Source organism: Lethenteron reissneri, chromosome 67 (genome assembly GCF_015708825.2).
Source record: "Lethenteron reissneri isolate LAM-NWPU_2019-01 chromosome 67, ASM1570882v1, whole genome shotgun sequence".
NCBI classification, from domain to species: Eukaryota; Metazoa; Chordata; class Hyperoartia; order Petromyzontiformes; family Petromyzontidae; genus Lethenteron; species Lethenteron reissneri.
The window spans coordinates 4,935,468-4,954,988 of record NC_083845.1 but is presented as its reverse complement, the minus strand read 5'-3'; the positions used below and the strand labels follow the sequence as shown (position 1 = coordinate 4,954,988).

Sequence of the window (19,521 nt, the reverse complement as noted above, 5' to 3'; positions counted from 1 at the left end):
CATTGCCCCCTCACCTACCCCCCACTCCCCCCTCACCTATCCCCCACTGCCCCCTCACCTACCCCCCACTCCCCCCTCACCTACCCCCCACCCCCCCCTCACCTATCCCCCACTCCCCCCCCTCACCTACACCCCCACTCCCCCCTCACCTACCCCCCACTGCCCCCCTCACCTACCCCCCACTCCCCCCTCACCTATCCCCCCACTCCCCCTCACCTACCCCCCACTCCCCCTCACCTACCCCCACTCCCCCCCACTACCCACCCCACTCCCCCTCACCTACCCCCAACTTCCCCCCTCACCTACCCCCCATTGCCCCCCTCACCTACCACCCATTTGCCCCCTCACCTACCACCCCACTTGCCCCCCCTCACCTACCCCCCACCTCCCCCTCACCTATCCCCCACTGCCCCCTCACCTACCCCCACTCCCCCCTCACCTACCCCCCACTACCCCCTCACCTACCCCCCACTGCCCCCTCACCTACCCCCCACATGCCCCCTCACCTACCCCCACTGCCCCCTCACCTACCCCCACTCCCCCCTCACCTACTATCCCCCCACTCCCCCCTCACCTACCCCCCACTCCCCCCTCACCTACCCCCCACTACCCCCTCACCTACCCCCCACTCCCCCTCTCCTACCCCCCACTCCCCCCTCACCTAACCCCCCACTCCCCCCTCACCTACCCCCCACTGCCCCCACTCACCTATCCCCCCTCACCTACCCCACTACCCCCCCTCACCTACCCCCCCTCCCCCTCACCTACCCCCCACTCCCCCCTCACCTACCCCCACTCCCCCCTCACCTACCCCCACTGCCCCCTCACCTACCCCCCACTCCCCCCTCACCTACCCCCCACTCCCCCTCACCTACCCCCCACTCCCCCCTCACCTATCCCCCCCTCACCTACCCCCCACTGCCCCCCTCACCTACCCCCCACTGCCCCCTCACCTATCCCCCCTCCTCACCTACCCCCCACTCCCCCCTCACCTACCCCCCACGTCCCTCCTCACCTACCCCCCACTGCCCCCTCACCTACCCCCCACTCCCCCCTCACCTACCCCCCACTCCCCCTCACCTATCCCCCCTCCTCACCTACCCCCCACTCCTCCCTCACCTACCCCCCCACTCCCCCCTCACCTACCCCCCACTCCCCCCTCACCTATCCCCCCTCCTCACCTACCCCCCACTCCCCCTCACCTACCCCCCACTCCCCCCCTCACCTACCCCCCACTCCCCCTCACCTACCCCCCACTCCCCCTCACCTACCCCCCACTCCCCCCTCACCTATCCCCCTTCCTCACCTACCCCCACTCCCCCCTCACCTACCCCCCACTCCCCCTCACCTACCCCCCACTGCCCCCCCTCACCCATCCCCCACTCCCCCCTCACCTACCCCCCCACTGCCCCCTCACCTACCCCCCACTCCCCCCTCACCTATCCCCCCCTCACCTACCCCCACTCCCCCCTCACCTACCCCCCCCTCACCTACCCCCACTCCCCCCTCACCTACCCCCCCCCTCACCTACCCCCCACTGCCCCCCCCCTCACCCATCCCCCACTGCCCCCCCCTCACCCATCCCCCACTGCCCCCCCCCCGTTTGAATTTCCCGCGCGTGCGCGTGCTGGCCGCGTCACGTGGACGACGCCGGCCAATGGGCGCGCGGCAGGGAGGAGGAGGCGGCTCACAATGGCGCGGCGGCTCTAGCCCCGCTCGTCGCGACTCCCGCCGATCGGACACCGCCGCTCCCTCCCTACCCGCGCCGCCGCGCTCAGCACCCCCCGTGCCGATCGCCCCGCAAGCCCCGTCTCCCCCCCCACTCAACGCCGCCGTCGTCGTTGTCGCCTCCCCCCCCCCGCCTCAGGTTCGCTTCGCCCCCCTCGCCCGACCCCCGCGCCGCGCGCCTTGCCGCCATTTCGTCTCTTCCCCCAACTCGGCGTCGCCTCCTGCCCCCTCGTCCCCTCGTCTCCCCCTCCTCCTCCTGGCGGCCTCGGTCTCCTCCTTCTCCTCAGCGCCGCCTCGTTCCCCGCGCGGCGAACGCGCTCGGCGGACGAGGTGCGCGGCGCAGCGAGGCCCAGCGGTGGGACTGGGGGGGGGGGGGGGTGCAGGCAGGGGGGCCCCTCGGCTAGTTTCTCTGCCGGGATCGCGCGACCTGATCCCGCGGGAGCCGCCGCGCTGGTCCCGTCTAGGCCGCGCCGGGGTCACGGGCCCCGCGTCTTTCCCGCCCGCAACGCGTCTCGGGGTCTCGGGTCGCAAGGCGACTACGAGTCGCTTGCGGTGAAGCGGCTAATGTTGTGGTTTGTGTGCGTTCTCCTCTCATAACCACAACCCCTACCCAACCACGACCCCTACCCCCTGAACCCCACGGAGTCGTGCTGCTCTTTACCCCCCAGGCGCTGTTGCTGCTGCTGCTGATGGCGGGACAGTGAGGCAGTAAAGCGGCTGTCTCCACAGCCATCGCCTCTTTCCCCTCTCTCCCTCCCGTCCCTTTCTCTCATCTCATCCATCCCTTCGCCTTGCACCGATTCCCCTCCTCTGCTTCCCACTCGCGTCCCATAAAACTCGTTCGCTCCCCTCCTGTCGTTGCATCTTCCCCGCTACGTCCCCCTCCCAGCTCATCCTCTCAACTCTTCTCTCTCTCTCCCGTCCACCCTTCCCTGCTTGTCCTCTCATCTCTCTCTCTCTTCCCGCCTCTGCTCCACAGCTCTCCCCTCTCCTGGCCTCTCCTCCCTCGGGACCATGGAGCAGCCCGCGCCGCCGCAACCCGCGCCCAAGGCCGGCGGCCCGAACCCGCCGCCTCCCGAGACGAGCAACCCGGCCAAGCCGGGCCGACTCACCAACCAGCTGCAGTACCTGGCCAAGGTGGTCCTCAAGGCCCTGTGGAAACACCAGTTCGCGTGGCCCTTCCACACGCCCGTGGATACAGTCAAGCTCAATCTTCCGGTAGGGATGGGATTTCTCCCGTGGGTTAGAGACCACCTGGCCCGCCCGCACTGCATTACCCCCTCCAACTTTCACTCGTCTCATGCTGGGATCGGAGTTTGGTTTTTGTTTGCACGCTTGCTAGCTGAGCAAATGATCAAACAACGTCAAGCAACCACAACAGCACGATGGAAGTTGTAACTGACCGGCGTTAACGATTTTAATTTTGGAGGTTTTTTTTTTAGCTTTCGTGACTGCAGGAATTATTCTTTGGTTCTTTCGGTGAAATACGTGACTTTACCGGCGTTATCGAGTTTCCTGAATTGAGCAGCGATTTTGAGAGGTGGGCAACTTTTGCCAGGGGCCACGACGCATTTGGTAAACTACGTGTATTGGGTTTGACAGCATTGATGGGGTGTTTTCACATTTGTGTATTGTCAGGGGCTGCACTAAAGGCCACCAGGGGCCGCTAGGGACTCGCGGAAGGAATTCCAAAGTGGAGTCGTGTGATGGACAAAGTGCTGTGACCTGCAGTTGCAGCGGTTAAACACAATGTGTTGTGGGATGACATGAAGCGGTCGGTGCCCAGTCGACTCGAGTCCTCAATATAAGTGCCACCAATCGACGGGCGAAGTTCTACAGGAATAGTAACCATGGTAGTAGCTACAGAAGAGTGATTAGAAGGTGATTTGACCCGCTGGTTGAGCAGTTGACTGGGGGCCAAACCAGCGGCTGCATTGAAAACAAAGACTTTTTTTAAAAATGTAAAGGTGCAGCACTGAAATGTTTTTGCTTCATCACTGCTGGTGGAACGATCTCTACTCGAGGGTGCTCTAGAGAGCCACGGTTACGAGATGTTAACTACCTCGCCTGGTGTGCAGGAGGTCGTGGGTTCGATCCCGACCCTGATGCCTGCTGCTGTATATTTGGAATGTGCGTGTCTCTCCCGTTGGTCACGTGGATTTTTCTCCGGATTTTCAGTTTTTTCCTCCACATTTATAATCAATGTGTGTGTAGAGTATTTGCCTGCAATGCATTTCCACGTAATAAGCCACTTGTTTGAGCTATCATTTGTGATAGCAAGGTTGCTTCTGAAAAAGAGCTATATAGCTTAGTGGGCCTTACCTGGTAAAATAAAAATGAAGTTTATTTTTAGCTTAATAACTTTGGCCTACCTTTTCCACACCGGCCAAATGTATTTTAAAGCACAGATCGAGTAGTGGCAACATTTAAAAGTTGGCGGCAATGCACCGGGTTCACCGCGTTTTGTCATCATCTCTGCTTTTCAGCAGAAACAAAATGTGCAAGTGGGCTGTCGTTTCACTTTGCTCTGCTATGCAGAAGGGCCATTTCCCTGAAACGTCAGCCTTTTGTATAAGTTTGTGTCGTACGGCGTTTGCTCTTGTGGAATGTGGTGAGCAGTTGAAGAGATGGGGGGGGGGGGATGCAGTCTGTTCCTGAAGAGTCGCAACGATTCCACTCCCCGGCACCGAGTCGATACAGTTCGTTATTGACAAGTGGATGGCGATTCCAATCTCTTGTTGTGAAGTAAATGGGAGCGATAAAAAAATTCTTACAATGCAGTTAATGACGAGAGTAAATAATCCACTTTAAACTCTGTTCCCTCTGAAGTGTGTCGCACGAGGATAATTTTATTTCCCAATAATAAGGGAGGCCCTCGCTGCAGATTTGCGTAAATTATTTCCACCGCCCCCGTCTGCACCCACCTCTCGCTAGGAGAGAAGTTTAAACCTCTCGTGTCCATACTTGTGGTTTCTGTCTTGTATACTGATTTTTTTTAATACAAGCATAGTTGCTGAGCACAGGCCCAAAACGTCAAATGGGCAGCAACAAACAGCACTGTTGTCAGAGGTGTAACGCGCTTCTTGGATCGAGCGAGGTTATCGTAAGAACTTGACGGATGAGAGATTATGGGAGGGCATCGCAAAAGTTGAGCAGTGCTAGGGAATAAGCAGGTTGAAAAGTGAGGTAGGCCTGGTGAGTGAGTATTCATGGATGGTGGTTGAACACTGTGGATCAGATGAAACAGTCTGCTAGACCAGAGTCCTCAACATGGGTGGAGATATTCACGAGCAGATTTCATGGGATCAGTAAATTACGTTAGTAGCGATAGAAGACGGTCATAAGGAGGCGACTGACTGCCAGCGAGCGAGTGGCTGTTGTGAGTAGGTGAGTGCTGGATCATCAATCACCCTGACTGCTGCTTTACTCTCAATTCTGCAATGAGGTAGCACTTACGAATATGTCTGTTGGATTCCAAATTTGGGCTGAATTTGTGCTCTGTTTAGCGTTAATAATAATTTGCATTTGTACTCTCCCTAGAAGTGCGTTAGACTCTCTCCTGTCTGTGTACTGGCTCATGTTGCATATTTAGTAGTCCGCTGCATTATTGTCCGGTTCTGTCCATCTCGTTTTTGTCTCGGTTGTTCGTCTCACTGCCGCGTTGGTCCAAGCAGTAACGTTCGCATGTTGTCTGCGTAAGCGGCGGGCTTTATAATATGGGATTGGGTCGCGCGATCTCAGCAGTTGCGCGGCCACCGCTTATTGCAGAGGTTTGCCGTTCAAATCCAGCGGGCTGCCTTGGTAAAGACTACAATGCGTATTAACCGTAAACAAAAAAAAAACTACGCGCCGTAGGTCACGTTGGGCGTTCAAGATCCCATGACGTCATTCGAAAAAGACTCGGAAGGCAATTGTGCACGCCGAAATGTGAAAAAATTTACCTGCAAATTACCTAACTGTAAAACCCACATCATAACATCGCTCCCGACTGGCAGACTGTCCCCGTCTGTGAAACACACAGCGCCTTTTGTCATCGCCTTGTGCAATAAGAATATTGTGAATACCACGTGCAAGAGCCCTCCTGGAAATTTCGTGAGATTCATTCAGGAATTTCTTGGATGAATAAAGGGCATTATTTTTTACGTCATACAGGATGGCCCAAAAGTCAGGATCGTACAGGGATATTACATTTATATTAACAAGTGACAAATGGCTATTTCATTTATTTTAACGACTGCCATTAACATTCATGCACGCATGATTTGTCTTTTGAAATAAATTAAGGACTTTTTTAAGTTTACAGGTGTAATCTTTGAACATTCATTGATTATGCTTCATTTCAATTCTCGAGCTTTCTAAATGCCATCTAAAAAATGAAGAAGAAAAATTGACATTAATAACGGATAAAATATTAAAGAATTAACAATTAAAATGCTCATCTTCTTGGTTCTTTCGGTAAAGTCACGTAGAAGGGAAATAATAAAATAATAAAAATAAAACATAATAAAATAATTCTCACGATGTATCGGCCACAACGCAAGCAGCCGTCCTCAGGTCTGTCGGGGAGACAGCGTCTGAATGAAACACCACCACGCTTGGAGTGTATATTTAAGCTGGGTTGGAAGGGGGGAAGGGCGCCGAAACGTCGTGAGAATTATTTTATGAAGTTGTATTTTTATTATTTTATTATTTCCCTTCTACGTGACTTTACCGAAAGAACCAAGAAGATGAATCCCTGCAGTCACGAAAGCTTTAAATAGAAAATTAAAATGCTTTAATGCCAGTGTTCAAATAGATTAAGTAACCTCGCGTATCCTGACTTTTGGGGCACCCTGTATATTGGCGAATTAAGAATAAGACCATTGGCCAGATGGTGGGAGACTGAGGCCAGAACCTGGAGTTCCCTGCGTGTCGCGACTGTGCAGCATCTGTGGTATCTGGCGGAGGGTGGAGAGAGCTTTGGTAGCAATGAGATGCGGAGTCATCAACAGCTTTGGCCGTGGTGGCTTCTTGATCTTCGAGATGTATTGCCCTTCCAAACCCTCTGGTTCAACGAAGTGGCTTATCACATGGAAATGTATAACAGCCAAATTACTCTTCTTGGTTCTTTCGGTAAAGTCACGTAGAATGGAAATAATAAAATAATACAAATTTAACATAATAATTTTTTAAATTATGTTTTAGAATGGAAATAATAAAATTAAAACTTAATTAATTCTTTTATTATGTTTTATTTTTATTATTTCCATTCTACGTGACTTTACCGAAAGAACCAAGAAGATGAATCCCTGCAGTCACGAAAGCTTTAAATCGAAAGCCAAATTACTCTAAGCGCATAATGTTGATTCTAAATGTGGAGGGAAAAACCAGAGAACCCGGAGAAAAATCCACGCCACCGTAGGGAGAACATGCAAACTCCAAATATACAACAGGCGTCAGGGTCGGGATCGAACCCACGACCTCCTGCATACCAGGCGAGGCAGATAACATCTCGCCATCGTGGCGCCCCAATTTAGCGACCGTTTCCAACCCTATCATTGCCGCACATCCACGGGTCCAAAAACCCATCGTTAGTGGCGGCAGCAGTCTGTTTAAATTGTGTAAAACTTACGAAATGCAACCCTGGGGAGGGGGGGGATTAAGATAACGGATGAATGTGAATAAGCAGACAAGAGCCTGAACACGTGAAAATGCAATGAAATAACTTGTAGATCTGTCTCCCTATGCAACGTGCCACTAGGCATCGATAAATGCATCGTTTCGGTAAAGTCACGTAGAAGGGAAGTAATAAAATAATACAAATAAAACATAATAAAATAATTCTCACGACGTTTCGGCCACAACGCAAGCAGCCATCCTCAGGTGGAGAACAGGTCTGTCGAGAAGACAGTCTGAATGGCACGCCCCAGGCTTGGAGCGACTATTTAAGCTTAGACCTGTTCTCCACCTGAGGACGGCTGCTTGCGTTGTGGCCGAAGCGTCGTGAGAATTATTTTATTATGTTTTATTTTTATTATTTTATTATTTCCCTTCTACGTGACTTTACCGAAAGAACCAAGAAGATGAATCCCTGCAGTCACGAAAGCTTTAAATCGAAATTTAAATGTTGTACCCACTGTGTGTGTGTGCCACCCAACGGGAAGGGAAGTCGAGTCAAGGATGTCATGCAGATGGCGGGGATGAGAGGGTGATAATGAGCGGGGGCGGGGAAGAGTGGAGGATGAAGCAAGCAGTGGTGAGCTCGCGTCTGCTTTTACAGAGGGGGGAGGCAGGGAGAGGCGAGGGACCTCAGGGTTGGGGGGTTGCCACAAAAGCCACGTGATTTAAGGGAGGCTTGGGCCGATTGAGATGAGATAGAGATGTATAGATGAGAGGAGAGGGACTCGGGAGTGGTTGGGTGGGGGAGGGGCACACACAAGTTGCGTGATTTGCGCTGCTTTAGATGGAGAGATATTGATTCGATTCTTGGGTATGGCAATATGTTCAGGCGCTGAATGCCATTGTTGAGGTCTGCCAGCCACGAGATGTTTTCAGGAGAGAGTTTATAGTTTTGCTGTTCATCTGTTAAAGGAGAACTACAGGGATTCATATTCTTAGTTTTTTTCGGTAAAGTCACGTAGGTAAAAAAATTTAAATTAATAAAATAAAATAAAAATCACGACGTTTCGGAGGCAACACAAGCTTCCGTCTTCAGGTGGAACCGTCACAGCCACGACAGCTGTTTCAAGTAAATGAGAGATTACAAGAGCTACCACTCCGTATATATAATGGTTGAAGAGGGGGAGGGCCAAATCTAGAACTACAGGGGTTTACTATGTGGTCAATAGTTTGGGTCTTTAGTTTTTACATTCGTGAAGGAGATGTGCGCATCGTCCTTTCGATCTTGTGATGCGGTTAATGGTTACACAACCGGTGTCTTCCGGGAGGTGGGTGATGTTTGGGGTCTTGAATGGGGAGGTGTTTATTCTGGACATCCACGTTGTTCCATTTCGTTCGCCAGTGTTCCTCCAGAGCCGAGTGAGATTATAGATGTATGGATGAGAGGGGAGGGATTCGGAGTGGGGGTGGCCACATGGAAGGTGCGTGATTTATAGGAGGCTCGAGCTGATTGAGATACAGAAAATATAATACAGATAATATGAATAAAACGTGTGCTGGTGATGGAATGTACAACTGACGCGGAATAGTCCACCTGGGCTTGCGAGTTCATTTTTCTGGGTGAACGAAGGCAGTGGCAGTGGTGTTGGGGATTTCAGAAACCTGCCCCCATCGTTTCAACTGCGCGCACCGGGAGATTGAACGGGACCGGCGAGTTGTTAGATTGCAGTTCCGGTCGTGTGCTGCTCACCGTGGCACCACTGGCAGCTCCCAATTGGCTTCCCAGTTTGAACGGTAAACGCGGTGTGTTTTCTGCTCGATATTTCAATAGGCGCGGGTCATCTTAATCCGATACGTTGGCTTTCACGGCCGGTGTCACGATTCATAATTCGTTTCTTTTGGGTTAGGTCGTGCAGGTATATAATGGCAATATTTTAATTATAATTACGTGTAAAACTTGGCATTGTAGCTACACGATCTAGCCCCGAAAGTAACCAAATAATGCGGGCCACATGTTTAACGGTTGTTTTGTGCGGTTATCAGTAACGGAACTTAAAGTGATTTGTAACAGCCCCGATGAACAAGAGGCGAGGGGAATCGTTATCAGACGAGGCCCGCGTTTGCGTAGGAGACGGACCGCCCGCGCGCATGATGCAGCAATCGGTATGACAGTAAAAACGTTCAGTTGAGTCTGATCCGTGACCTCTGAATCGGGGACCGTTCACCGTGGGGGGGGCAGGAAGGGGGGGGGATATAGGGCCCGATGGTCAGGCGAGCTCCTCCACCGTGCAAGGATTTGCGCGAACGAGCTGCGGTGTTTCTGTGCGCGCAGGATTACTACGAGATCATCAAGAACCCCATGGACATGGGGACCATCAAAAAGCGGCTCGAGTCCAACTACTACTGGACGGCAGTGGAGTGCATCCAGGACTTCAGCACCATGTTTACAAACTGCTACATCTACAACAGGGTGAGCGTCGCACACTCGCCCACCCCGCGCAGGCCACAGCTTTAGCCTGTCGAGGTAAACGGGCGCGGTGCAAGAGTGCCGTACACACGATCAATGTACGCACTATCGGTGCAAGAGTGCCGTACACACGATCAATGTACGCACTATCGGTGCAAGAGTGCCGTACACACGATCAATGTACGCACTATCGGTGCAAGAGTGCCGTACACACGATCAATGTACGCACTATCGGTGCAAGAGTGCCATACACACGATCAATGTACGCGCTATCGGTGCAAGAGTCCCGTGTGCACGTTCGGTGCACGAGTGCGGTGCGTACACGTCGCGTCGCGTTTGCTAGAACAGCCGGAGCGATTTCCCGCTCGAATGAGTGTCTGAGTACAGCCCTGAGTCGGTGGTGGTGGTGATTCTCCATTCCTATGGCGGAGACAAACTATAATACTCACTTGCAGGTCGGTGCTGCATCGCCTTGGGCCACACGGGGACAGCTGTCATTGTTTGGGGGGGGACCCCTTGGCTAAGCAAGAGGGACCGAAGCAGCACATTTAGAATGATGGAGATGGGACGTGTGATGCTAAGTGCTTTGAGATTGCAGGGCCATTGAAGTGCCCTTTGCAAATCTATATTCCTTATGAGGGTGCATACGCTGTGTGTGGATCAGTTGCTACCCTGGGACCCCCCTTACAAACGAGATGAATTCCATCTCCAAGGATTTTCAAGATGAAATGTTTTTGATAAAAAAAAAATTTTCATTCTTTTTCCATTTAAAGCTTTCGTGACTGCAGGGATTCATCCTCTTGGTTCTTTCGGTGAAGTCACGTAGAAGGGAAATATTTTTATTATTTTATTATTTCCCTTCTACGTGACTTTACCCAAAGAACCAAGAAGAAAAATCTACTTTGTTGGAGCTCGCTCCGCTTGTGCTGGCCTTGTGGTCGTATCGCTGGCATCTCACCTGACCGCCCCCCCCCCCCCTCCTCCACCTCCCCACTCGCCACCAGCCGAGCGACGACATCGTGCTGATGGCGCAAAGCCTGGAGAAGTTCTTCCTGCAGAAGGTGGCAGAGATGCCCCAGGATGAAATTGAGCTGCAGCAGCCGGCGCCTAAGGCAGCCAAGGGCCGCGGCCGCAAGAATACCGGTGAGTACGGCCGGCCAGTAGGCCGGTAGGCCGCGGAGAAAGCGGCACTCTGGCCGCCGTTGAGTCACGGCGCGGCTGCTCTGCTCGCTAGGCCTCGGCAAGGTAAGGTAATTTACCCTTTTTATCGGGTAAAAGGGTAAAGGTAAAGGTGTCGACATGGGTAAGGTAAAAGGTAGGGTAAAGGTAGGCTCGTTGTTTTTACCTTTTAACTTTTACCTTGCCTTGCCGAGGCCTACTGCTCGCTACGCATGCATAGCGCCGCCTCTTAAGCGCCGTTGCGTTTCGGTTCCTGTGCGTTTCAAAATATCGGTGCTTTTTTATTGTTATATGTAATCGCTTTTTCATTAAACCAAAGCCCAATACAGGATGCAAACGACGGGGATGGGGGGGCGGTACAGACACCTCGCGATAGACAAGGACCCTCCTCTTGGATATGAGATCTACTTTGACGCAAAACTTGATGATATGTAACACAGCGTCGTCAGCAGATACCTGCTTCCTTCACGTGTCTAACCCTCGTGGGACAGAGGCTTGAGACTCGATGATAATTACAATCGTTACTGCTGCTCACCGAGTCTAACACTGACCTGCCACCTCTGACCGCGATCGCTGTGCCGTGTTTCAGCAACCAGCGTGGAGTCACAGAGCCCGGAGGAGGAGGCCCAGGGGGGCCCATCCGCCCCGCAAAGGGGGGCCGCCCCTACGTCGACCCGGCCTCCCCGCGCCGCCTCCGCCGCCGCGGCCGCCTCGGCCGCCTCCTCGGGGGGGTCCACCCCCACGTCGGTAGCGCCCGCCCAGACGCCCGCACCCCAGCCCAACCACGCGTCGCCCGCCTCCCCCCCGGCACCCCCGCCCACGCCCCGGCCGCCCCCGCGCCCGCCCCCCAGGTCCCGAAGGCCGCCGCCCCGCAGCCCGCCCGGGCGGGCCCCCAGCAGAGCCCCCGGGGGGGGGGGCCCTCAGGGCGCCAGGGGCGGGGGCCCTCAGGCGGCGAGGGGCGGGGGGGGCCCTCAGGGGGCCAGGGGCGGGGGCCCTCAGGGAGCGAGGGGCGGCGGGGGACCTCAGGCGGCGAGGGGCGGGGGGGGCCCCCAGGGAGCGAGGGGGGGCGGGGGCCCCCAGGGAGCGAGGGGGGGCGGGGGACCTCAGGCGGCGAGGGGCGGAACCCCGCAGGGCCCCAGGGCGGCGGCCCAGCTGACGCCGCAGGCCGGGCCCCAGGCGGCGCAGCGGGTGGTGTCGACGCGGCCGCCCTTGCCCCGCCCGGCGCCCCCTCCCAGCTCCGCGCCGCCCCCCGCGCAGCAGCTGAGGCCCGTGGCGGGTGCGGGGACGTCGGCGCCGGCAGGGCCAGCGGTGACGTCGACGTCCGTGCCCGCGCTGGGGCAGGTGCCGGCGCAACCCGTGTCAAAGGTGCCGGCCCCGCTCACGTCACCCGCGACAAACGACGCGCCGCCCGCGATGCCGCTCGCGTTGAACCGCACGGGCGAGCCGCGATGCGACACGCTCGCTGCCCGCGATCCACCGCACCGCTCTCAACCCGTCGCCCTCCTACCCACACTCAACCACGCTCGCCACCCACGAGCCACCACGTTCTCGCCACCCACAATTCCGCCGCACTTTCTCTGCACGTGACGTACCGTGCATGCCGCGCACACGGGAGGCATTGAAATTAGCACGGTTGGCTACGTGCGCGCACGTGTACAGATGGATGCACGCCGCCGCAGATGACCTCTCTTCATCGGCGGTCGCTGGAAGCTCCCCGAGTGATCCGCCCACCACTCCCTGTGTGCGTCCCCCGCCTCCCTTGTCGCAGGTGAAGAAGGGCGTGAAGCGGAAAGCTGACACCACCACGCCCATGCCGAGCACCACGCCTCCCGAGAGCGGCGAGGCCTCCCCTCCTGCCGCCGCCGACTTCAAACCGACCAAGGCGCCCGCCCGCAAGGAGGGCGGCCGCGGCAAGGCCCGCAAGGAGATGCCCGACTCTCAGCAGGCGGCAGCCGCCGCTGCAGCAGCGGCGGCCGTGGCGGCCGCTGCAGCCGCGGCCGTGGCGGCTTCCGTCCCGTCCCCGCCCGCCAGCAAGAAGAGCAAACTCCCGGCGCCCGAGCAGCTGAAGCACTGCAGCTCCATCCTGAAGGAGATGTTCGCCAAGAAGCACGCGGCCTACGCATGGCCCTTCTACAAGCCTGTGGACGCGGACGCGCTGGGCCTGCACGACTACCACGACATCATCAAGCACCCCATGGACCTCAGCACCATCAAGGTGAGACGCTTGCGTCGCCCTTCCCTGGCGCTCGCTCGCTCGTTCAGCGTGCGAGTTTGCTCGGCGCAAGCCTTCCGTGTTGAGTGTTGGCCGGGCTCTGGTGGTTATGCACGGCAAACCAAAATCACAAGAGCCTTTTTCTTTTTCGGTAAAAAAACTATTTCGAGAGATGCCAATGCACATGAGAATACGCGAGACGGTGGCCCTCAATAAATAACATCACGAAGCACTCGTCGAAGAGACAAAAGTTGCCGACCCCTGGGCTGGGCCCAGGCTGCCAAGTGGGGCTCGGCATAAACCGGATCAAACGCAGAAAGCGTCGCCGCGTTGCAGCGCGTGAGCCCGACAAGCAGAGGTCGCAAACGGGTTTTGATTCCTTACCTGTACCCGGCCGCACCAGGGTCGCAAACGGGTACCCGTACCCTACCCGATACCCGGCTACCCGTACCCGGCCGGGTATTGGATAGGGTACAGGTACGGGTACCCGATTGCGACCTCTGGGATGAAGCCTTGTTGCAGGCGCGGGTGGGTTGATTCTAGGAACTTGAATTGTGAGAAGAGACAAGACGTTAGGAAATGAGTGGCAAACGGTTACTCAGCAGTGACTCACGGCCTACCCGTACCCGGCCGCACCAGGGTCGCATACGGGTACCCGTACCCGGCCGGGTACGGGTAGACGGGTATCGGGTAGGGTACGGGTATCGGGTACCCGATTGCGACCTCTGCCGACAAGTGGAGACGCCAGTCGGGAGAGAGAGACGCGACAGAGTGACTTTGAAGCCAGCGGGCAGCTGTTGTAACTCGGACCGCGGGGGTCAAAGTTCGATGAAACGAAAGAGGTAGACGAGAGCAAGATGGTGGGAGCGGTTTTCGGAACGCTCGGCTCCAAATGTGTGAGATGTATTATACCCTACCTCGCCTGGTATGCAGGTGGTCGTGGGTTCGATCCTGACCCTGACGCCTGCTGCTGTGTATTTGGAGTTTGCGTCTCTCTCTCTCATCATCACGGTGGCTAGGAGATGTTAACTACCTCGCCTGGTATGCAGGTGGTCGTGGGTTCGATCCTGACCCTGACGCCTGCTGCTGTGTATTTGGAGTTTGCGTCTCTCTCTCTCATTATCATCATCATCACGGTGGCTAGGAGATGTTAACTACCTCGCCTGGTGCGCAGGTGGTCGTGGGTTCGATCCCGACCCTGACGCCTGCTGCTGTATATTTGGAGTTTGCATCTCTCTCTCATCATCACGGTGGCTAGGAGATGTTAACTACCTCGCCTGGTATGCAGGTGGTTGTGGGTTCGATCCCGACCCTAACGCCTGCTGCTATATATTTGTAGTTTGCGTGTGTCTCTCTCTCTCTCATCATCACGGTGGCTAGGAGATGTTAACTACCTCGCCTGGTATGCAGGTGGTCGTGGGTTCGATCCCGACCCTGATGCCTGTTGTATATTTGGAGTTTGCGTGTCTCTCTCTCATCATCATCACGGTGGCTAGGAGATGTTCACTACCTCGCCTGGTATGCAGGTGGTCGTGGGTTCGATCCCGACCCTGATGCCTGTTGTATATTTGGAGTTGGCATGTCTCTTTCCGCGTGGTTGTGTGGATTTTTCTCTGCGGGTCCTCCGTATACTTTCTCCCCGCATTTAGAATCGACGTGCGTTTATAGTATTTGGATGCTGCTATAAATTTCCACCCGATGATGAGCCACTTTGTTGAGCTTTCATATGAGGCTAGGTCGCTTCTGAAAAAGAGCAATGTAGCTCAGTGGATAAAATTAAAATAGTTTAAATAGTTTATAGGTCGTGTTGCGTCAGTTGGCGTACGCAGCCTGCCGTGAAGCTTGGTTCAGAAAGATCGCGGTCGTTCGCCAAACGTAACGAACAGAAGGTGAACTATGCGCAGCGACACGCGGAGAGATGCATGCTGGCAATTAGACTGAAACAGAGGAACATGCTGATTGGAGAACACACACTGGTGAATAACACGATAATGATCTTCATCCAGAAGTGGATAGACGATGACGATGAAGCATGCGTGGCATTACACCGAGAGACGACAAGAAGAACACGCAACGGATTTAGAGAAGTCACGCAGGTTAAATGACGCCTTTCAAAGTGTGAAGAAAAGTCGATGGGGCTCGGTTTAGGATGCGTCGCGGCCAAAAGGGGGACGATGGCCGACGGTCGAAAGTAATAACGGAGCGGCAACCACGGAACACAACGTGTCCCCGAGAGAGACCCTCCACCTGGGAGACGGAGCGGTGAAATCAACTCGTGTGCCCAGGTAGGTGCTGGGCATGCGGCGACAACGCCATTGGGTGTACTGGCCGATGATGACGATGATGATGACGATGATGACGACGATGATGACACGTGGGTTTCCCGCTCTGCGCAGCACAAGATGGACGGACGCGAGTACCAGGACGCGCAGGAGTTTGCGAGCGACGTGCGTCTCATGTTCTCCAACTGCTACAAGTACAACCCGCCCGACCACGAGGTGGTGGCCATGGCGCGCAAGCTGCAGGTACAGCCAGCCACTTGGAGCCACGCGGGAGCCACTGGGAGACACGCGGGAGCCACTGGGAGCCACGCGGGGGTCACTGGGGGCCACTGGGAGACACTGGGAGACACGCGGGGGCCACTGGGAGACACACGGGAGCCACTGGGAGACTCGGGGGGTCGCTGGGAGACTCGAGGGGTCTCTGGGAGACTCGAGGGGTCACTGGGAGACACGCGGGGGTCGCTGGGAGACACACGGGAGCCACTGGGAGACACGCGGGGGTCGCTGGGAGACACGCGGGGGTCACTGGGAGACACACGGGGGTCACTGGAGACACGCGGGGGTCGCTGGGAGACACACGGGAGCCACTGGGAGACACGCGGGGGTCGCTGGGAGACACGCGGGGGTCACTGGGAGACACACGGGGGTCACTGGGAGACACGCGGGGGTCGCTGGGAGACACACGGGAGCCACTGGGAGACACGCGGGGGTCGCTGGGAGACACGCGGGAGCCACTGGGAGACACGCGGGGGTCACTGGGAGACACGCGGGGGTCGCTGGGAGACACACGGGAGCCACTGGGAGACACGCGGGGGTCGCTGGGAGACACGCGGGAGCCACTGGGAGACACGCGGGGGTCACTGGGAGACACGCGGGGGTCACTGGGAGACACGCGGGGGTCGCTGGGAGACACACGGGAGCCACTGGGAGACACGCGGGGGTCGCTGGGAGACACGCGGGAGCCACTGGGAGACACGCGGGAGCCACTGGGAGACACACGGGGGTCACTGGGAGACACGCGGGGGTCGCTGGGAGACACACGGGAGCCACTGGGAGACACGCGGGGGTCGCTGGGAGACACGCGGGAGCCACTGGGAGACACGCGGGGGTCACTGGGAGACACGCGGGGGTCGCTGGGAGACACACGGGAGCCACTGGAGACTCGGGGGGTCACTGGGAGACACGCGGGGGTCGCTGGGAGACACACGGGAGCCACTGGGAGACTCGGGGGGTCACTGGGAGACACGCGGGGGTCGCTGGGAGACACGCGGGGGTCACTGGGAGACACGCGGGGGTCGCCGGGAGACACGCGGGGGCCGCCGGGAGACACGCGGGGGCCACTGGGAGACACGCGGGGGTCGCTGGGAGACACACGGGGGCCGCTGGGAGACACGCGGGGGTCACTGGGAGACACGCGGGGGTCGCTGGGAGACACGCGGGGTCCGCTGGGAGACACGCGGGGGCCGCTGGGAGACACGCGGGGGTCGCTGGGAGACACGCGGGGGTCACTGGGAGACACGCGGGGGTCACTGGAAGACACGCGGGGGTCACTGGGAGACACGCGGGGTCGCTGGGAGACACGCGGGGGTCGCTGGGAGACACGCGGGGGTCGCTGGGAGACACGCGGGGGCCGCTGGGAGACACGCGGGGGTCACTGGGAGACACGCGGGGGTCACTGGGAGACACACGGGGGTCACTGGGGGACACGCGGGGGTCACTGGGGGACACGCGGGGGTCACTGGGAGACACGCGGGGGTCACTGGGAGACACGCGGGGGTCACTGGGAGACACGTGGGAGACACACGGGAGACACGCGGGGGTCTCTGGGAGACACGCGGGGGTCACTGGGAGACACACGGGAGACACGCGGGGGTCGCTGGGAGACACGGGGGTCACTGGGAGACACGCGGGGGTCACTGGGAGACACGCGGGGGTCACTGGGAGACACGCGGGGGTCGCTGGGAGACACACGGGGGTCACTGGGAGACACGCGGGGGTCACTGGGAGACACGTGGGAGACACACGGGAGACACGCGGGGGTCTCTGGGAGACACGCGGGGGTCACTGGGAGACACACGGGAGACACGCGGGGTCGCTGGGAGACACGGGGGTCACTGGGAGACACGCGGGGGTCACCGGGAGACACGCGGGGGTCACTGGGAGACGCGCGGGGGTCGCTGGGAGACACACGGGGGTCACTGGGAGACACGCGGGGGTCACTGGGAGACACGCGGGGGTCGCTGGGAGACACGCGGGGGTCGCTGGGAGACACGCGGGGGTCGCTGGGAGACACGCGGGGGTCGCTGGGAGACACGCGGGGGTCACTGGAGACGCGGGGGTCACTGGGAGACACGCGGGGGCCACTGGGGGACACGTGGGGGCCGCTGCGTGCCATACACTGCAGGATCACCTCCCTTCTTCCCTCTCAACGCTCCATTTTGGAATTCCCTCTTACGGTCCATTTCCCCCCCGTCGCTCGTAAAAACCGTGCTCAATTTATGGCCCTTGCCACACTTTTATATATTACTGCTCTTAATAGCCCGTTTTTGTTGTTCGCCACGTGATGTTGTGGGCTTTTAGGGCCTGTGCTCAATATTATAAATAAACAACTAAAGAATAAGAGCCACCTGCTCCCAATTGCTCCACCGTCATCTCAGTGGTGTGACGGTGGTGGTGGCGTCGTGTGTGAGTAGCGGTGGCACAGTGGTTAGCACACCGCTTTCGATCTCGGCGACCCGAGTTAAATTCCCGCTCGCCGTCCTTGGCCTCCCCTAGGTCGAGTTAGTCGTTAATGATGACCTGGTGCTACACGGAAACGGAATAGATATTTATACTGGCAGGAGGAGGAATGCGATGACCTACGGAGCCCTTTTTCACAGATGTCCAGTCGGGACGGGTAATAACGTAACAACTAACAATACAAAAAAACTTGATAGTAGTGTAAAGTACAAGAAAGGTAAACAAATCTTCCAAATTTCGATTCAAAGCTTTCGTGACTGCAGGGATTCATCTTCTTGGTTCTTTCGGTAAAGTCACGTAGAAGGGAAGTAATAAAATAATAAAAATAAAACATTAAATAATTCTCACGACGTTTCGGCCACGCTGTCGCCTCGACAGACCTGGTTTTCACCTGAAGACGGCTGCTTGCGTTGTGGTCGAAACGTCGTGAGAATTATTTTATTATGTTTATTATTTTATTACTTCCGTTCTACGTGACTTTACCGATAGAACCAAGAAAATCTTCCAACACGTACAAATCAAACAAAACCATCCTACCAGGCAAAACCCACTGAGGTATTAACTTATTTTTCAGAAGTGACCTGTCCATCGCAAATGATAGCTGAACTGAGTGACGTATCACTTGGACATTTAGAGACTAAGGCAGCCAGGACGTGGCAGAGGTCGCAACCGGGTACCCGATACCCGTACCCTACCCGGTACCCGGCTACACGTACCCGGCCGGGTACGGGTACCCGTTTGCGACCCTGGTGCGGCCGGGTACGGGTAGGCCGTGAGTCACTGGTGAGTAACCGTTGTCACTCATTTCCCAACGTCTTGTCTCTTCTCACAATTCAAGTTCCTAGAATCAACCCACCCGCGCCCGCAACATGGCTTCATCCCAGAGGTCGCAATCGGGTACCCGTACCCTACCCGATACCCGGCCGGGTACGGGTAGCCGGGTATCGGGTAGGGTACGGGTACCCGTTTTTTACCCTGGTGCGGCCGGGTACGGGTAAGGAATCAAAACCCGTTTGCGACCTCTGGGACGTGGTGCTGCTGCTGCTGGCCACCCCACCCCTTTGCGTGCCGTGGGCCCGGTCCTCCGTCGGCGCCGCTCGCAAGCGCACGCTTGCCCCAGCGGGCCCGTTAAATCGTGCGCGGTGGGGGCGGGTTCCGTGTTTTTTCCCAGGACATGTTCGAAATGCGCTTCGCCAAGATGCCCGACGAGGCTGGGGGGGCGCCAGCCCGGCCCAGCCCCCCGCGGCGCCACCCCCTCCCCCCGAGCCGGTGTTGCCGACCTCGGAGAGCGAGAGCACCGAGGAGAGCAGCGCGGA

General features: G+C 57.1%; 1 protein-coding gene across 1 annotated transcript in view; it reads left to right on the top strand.

Annotated features, from left to right (window-relative positions):
• Positions 1–1,682: 1,682 nt before the first annotated feature.
• LOC133360116 (homeotic protein female sterile-like) overlaps positions 1,683–19,521 on the top strand; it is a 34,811-nt gene continuing 16,972 nt past the window's right edge. Inside the window, 9 exon segments of the mRNA XM_061578700.1 lie at positions 1,683–1,867; positions 2,708–2,946; positions 9,659–9,796; positions 10,798–10,936; positions 11,562–12,337; positions 12,741–13,187; positions 15,581–15,709; positions 19,377–19,442; positions 19,445–19,514. Of these exon segments, the coding sequence (XP_061434684.1) occupies positions 2,743–2,946; positions 9,659–9,796; positions 10,798–10,936; positions 11,562–12,337; positions 12,741–13,187; positions 15,581–15,709; positions 19,377–19,442; positions 19,445–19,514 (1,969 nt within the window). The 5' untranslated portion in view covers positions 1,683–1,867; positions 2,708–2,742.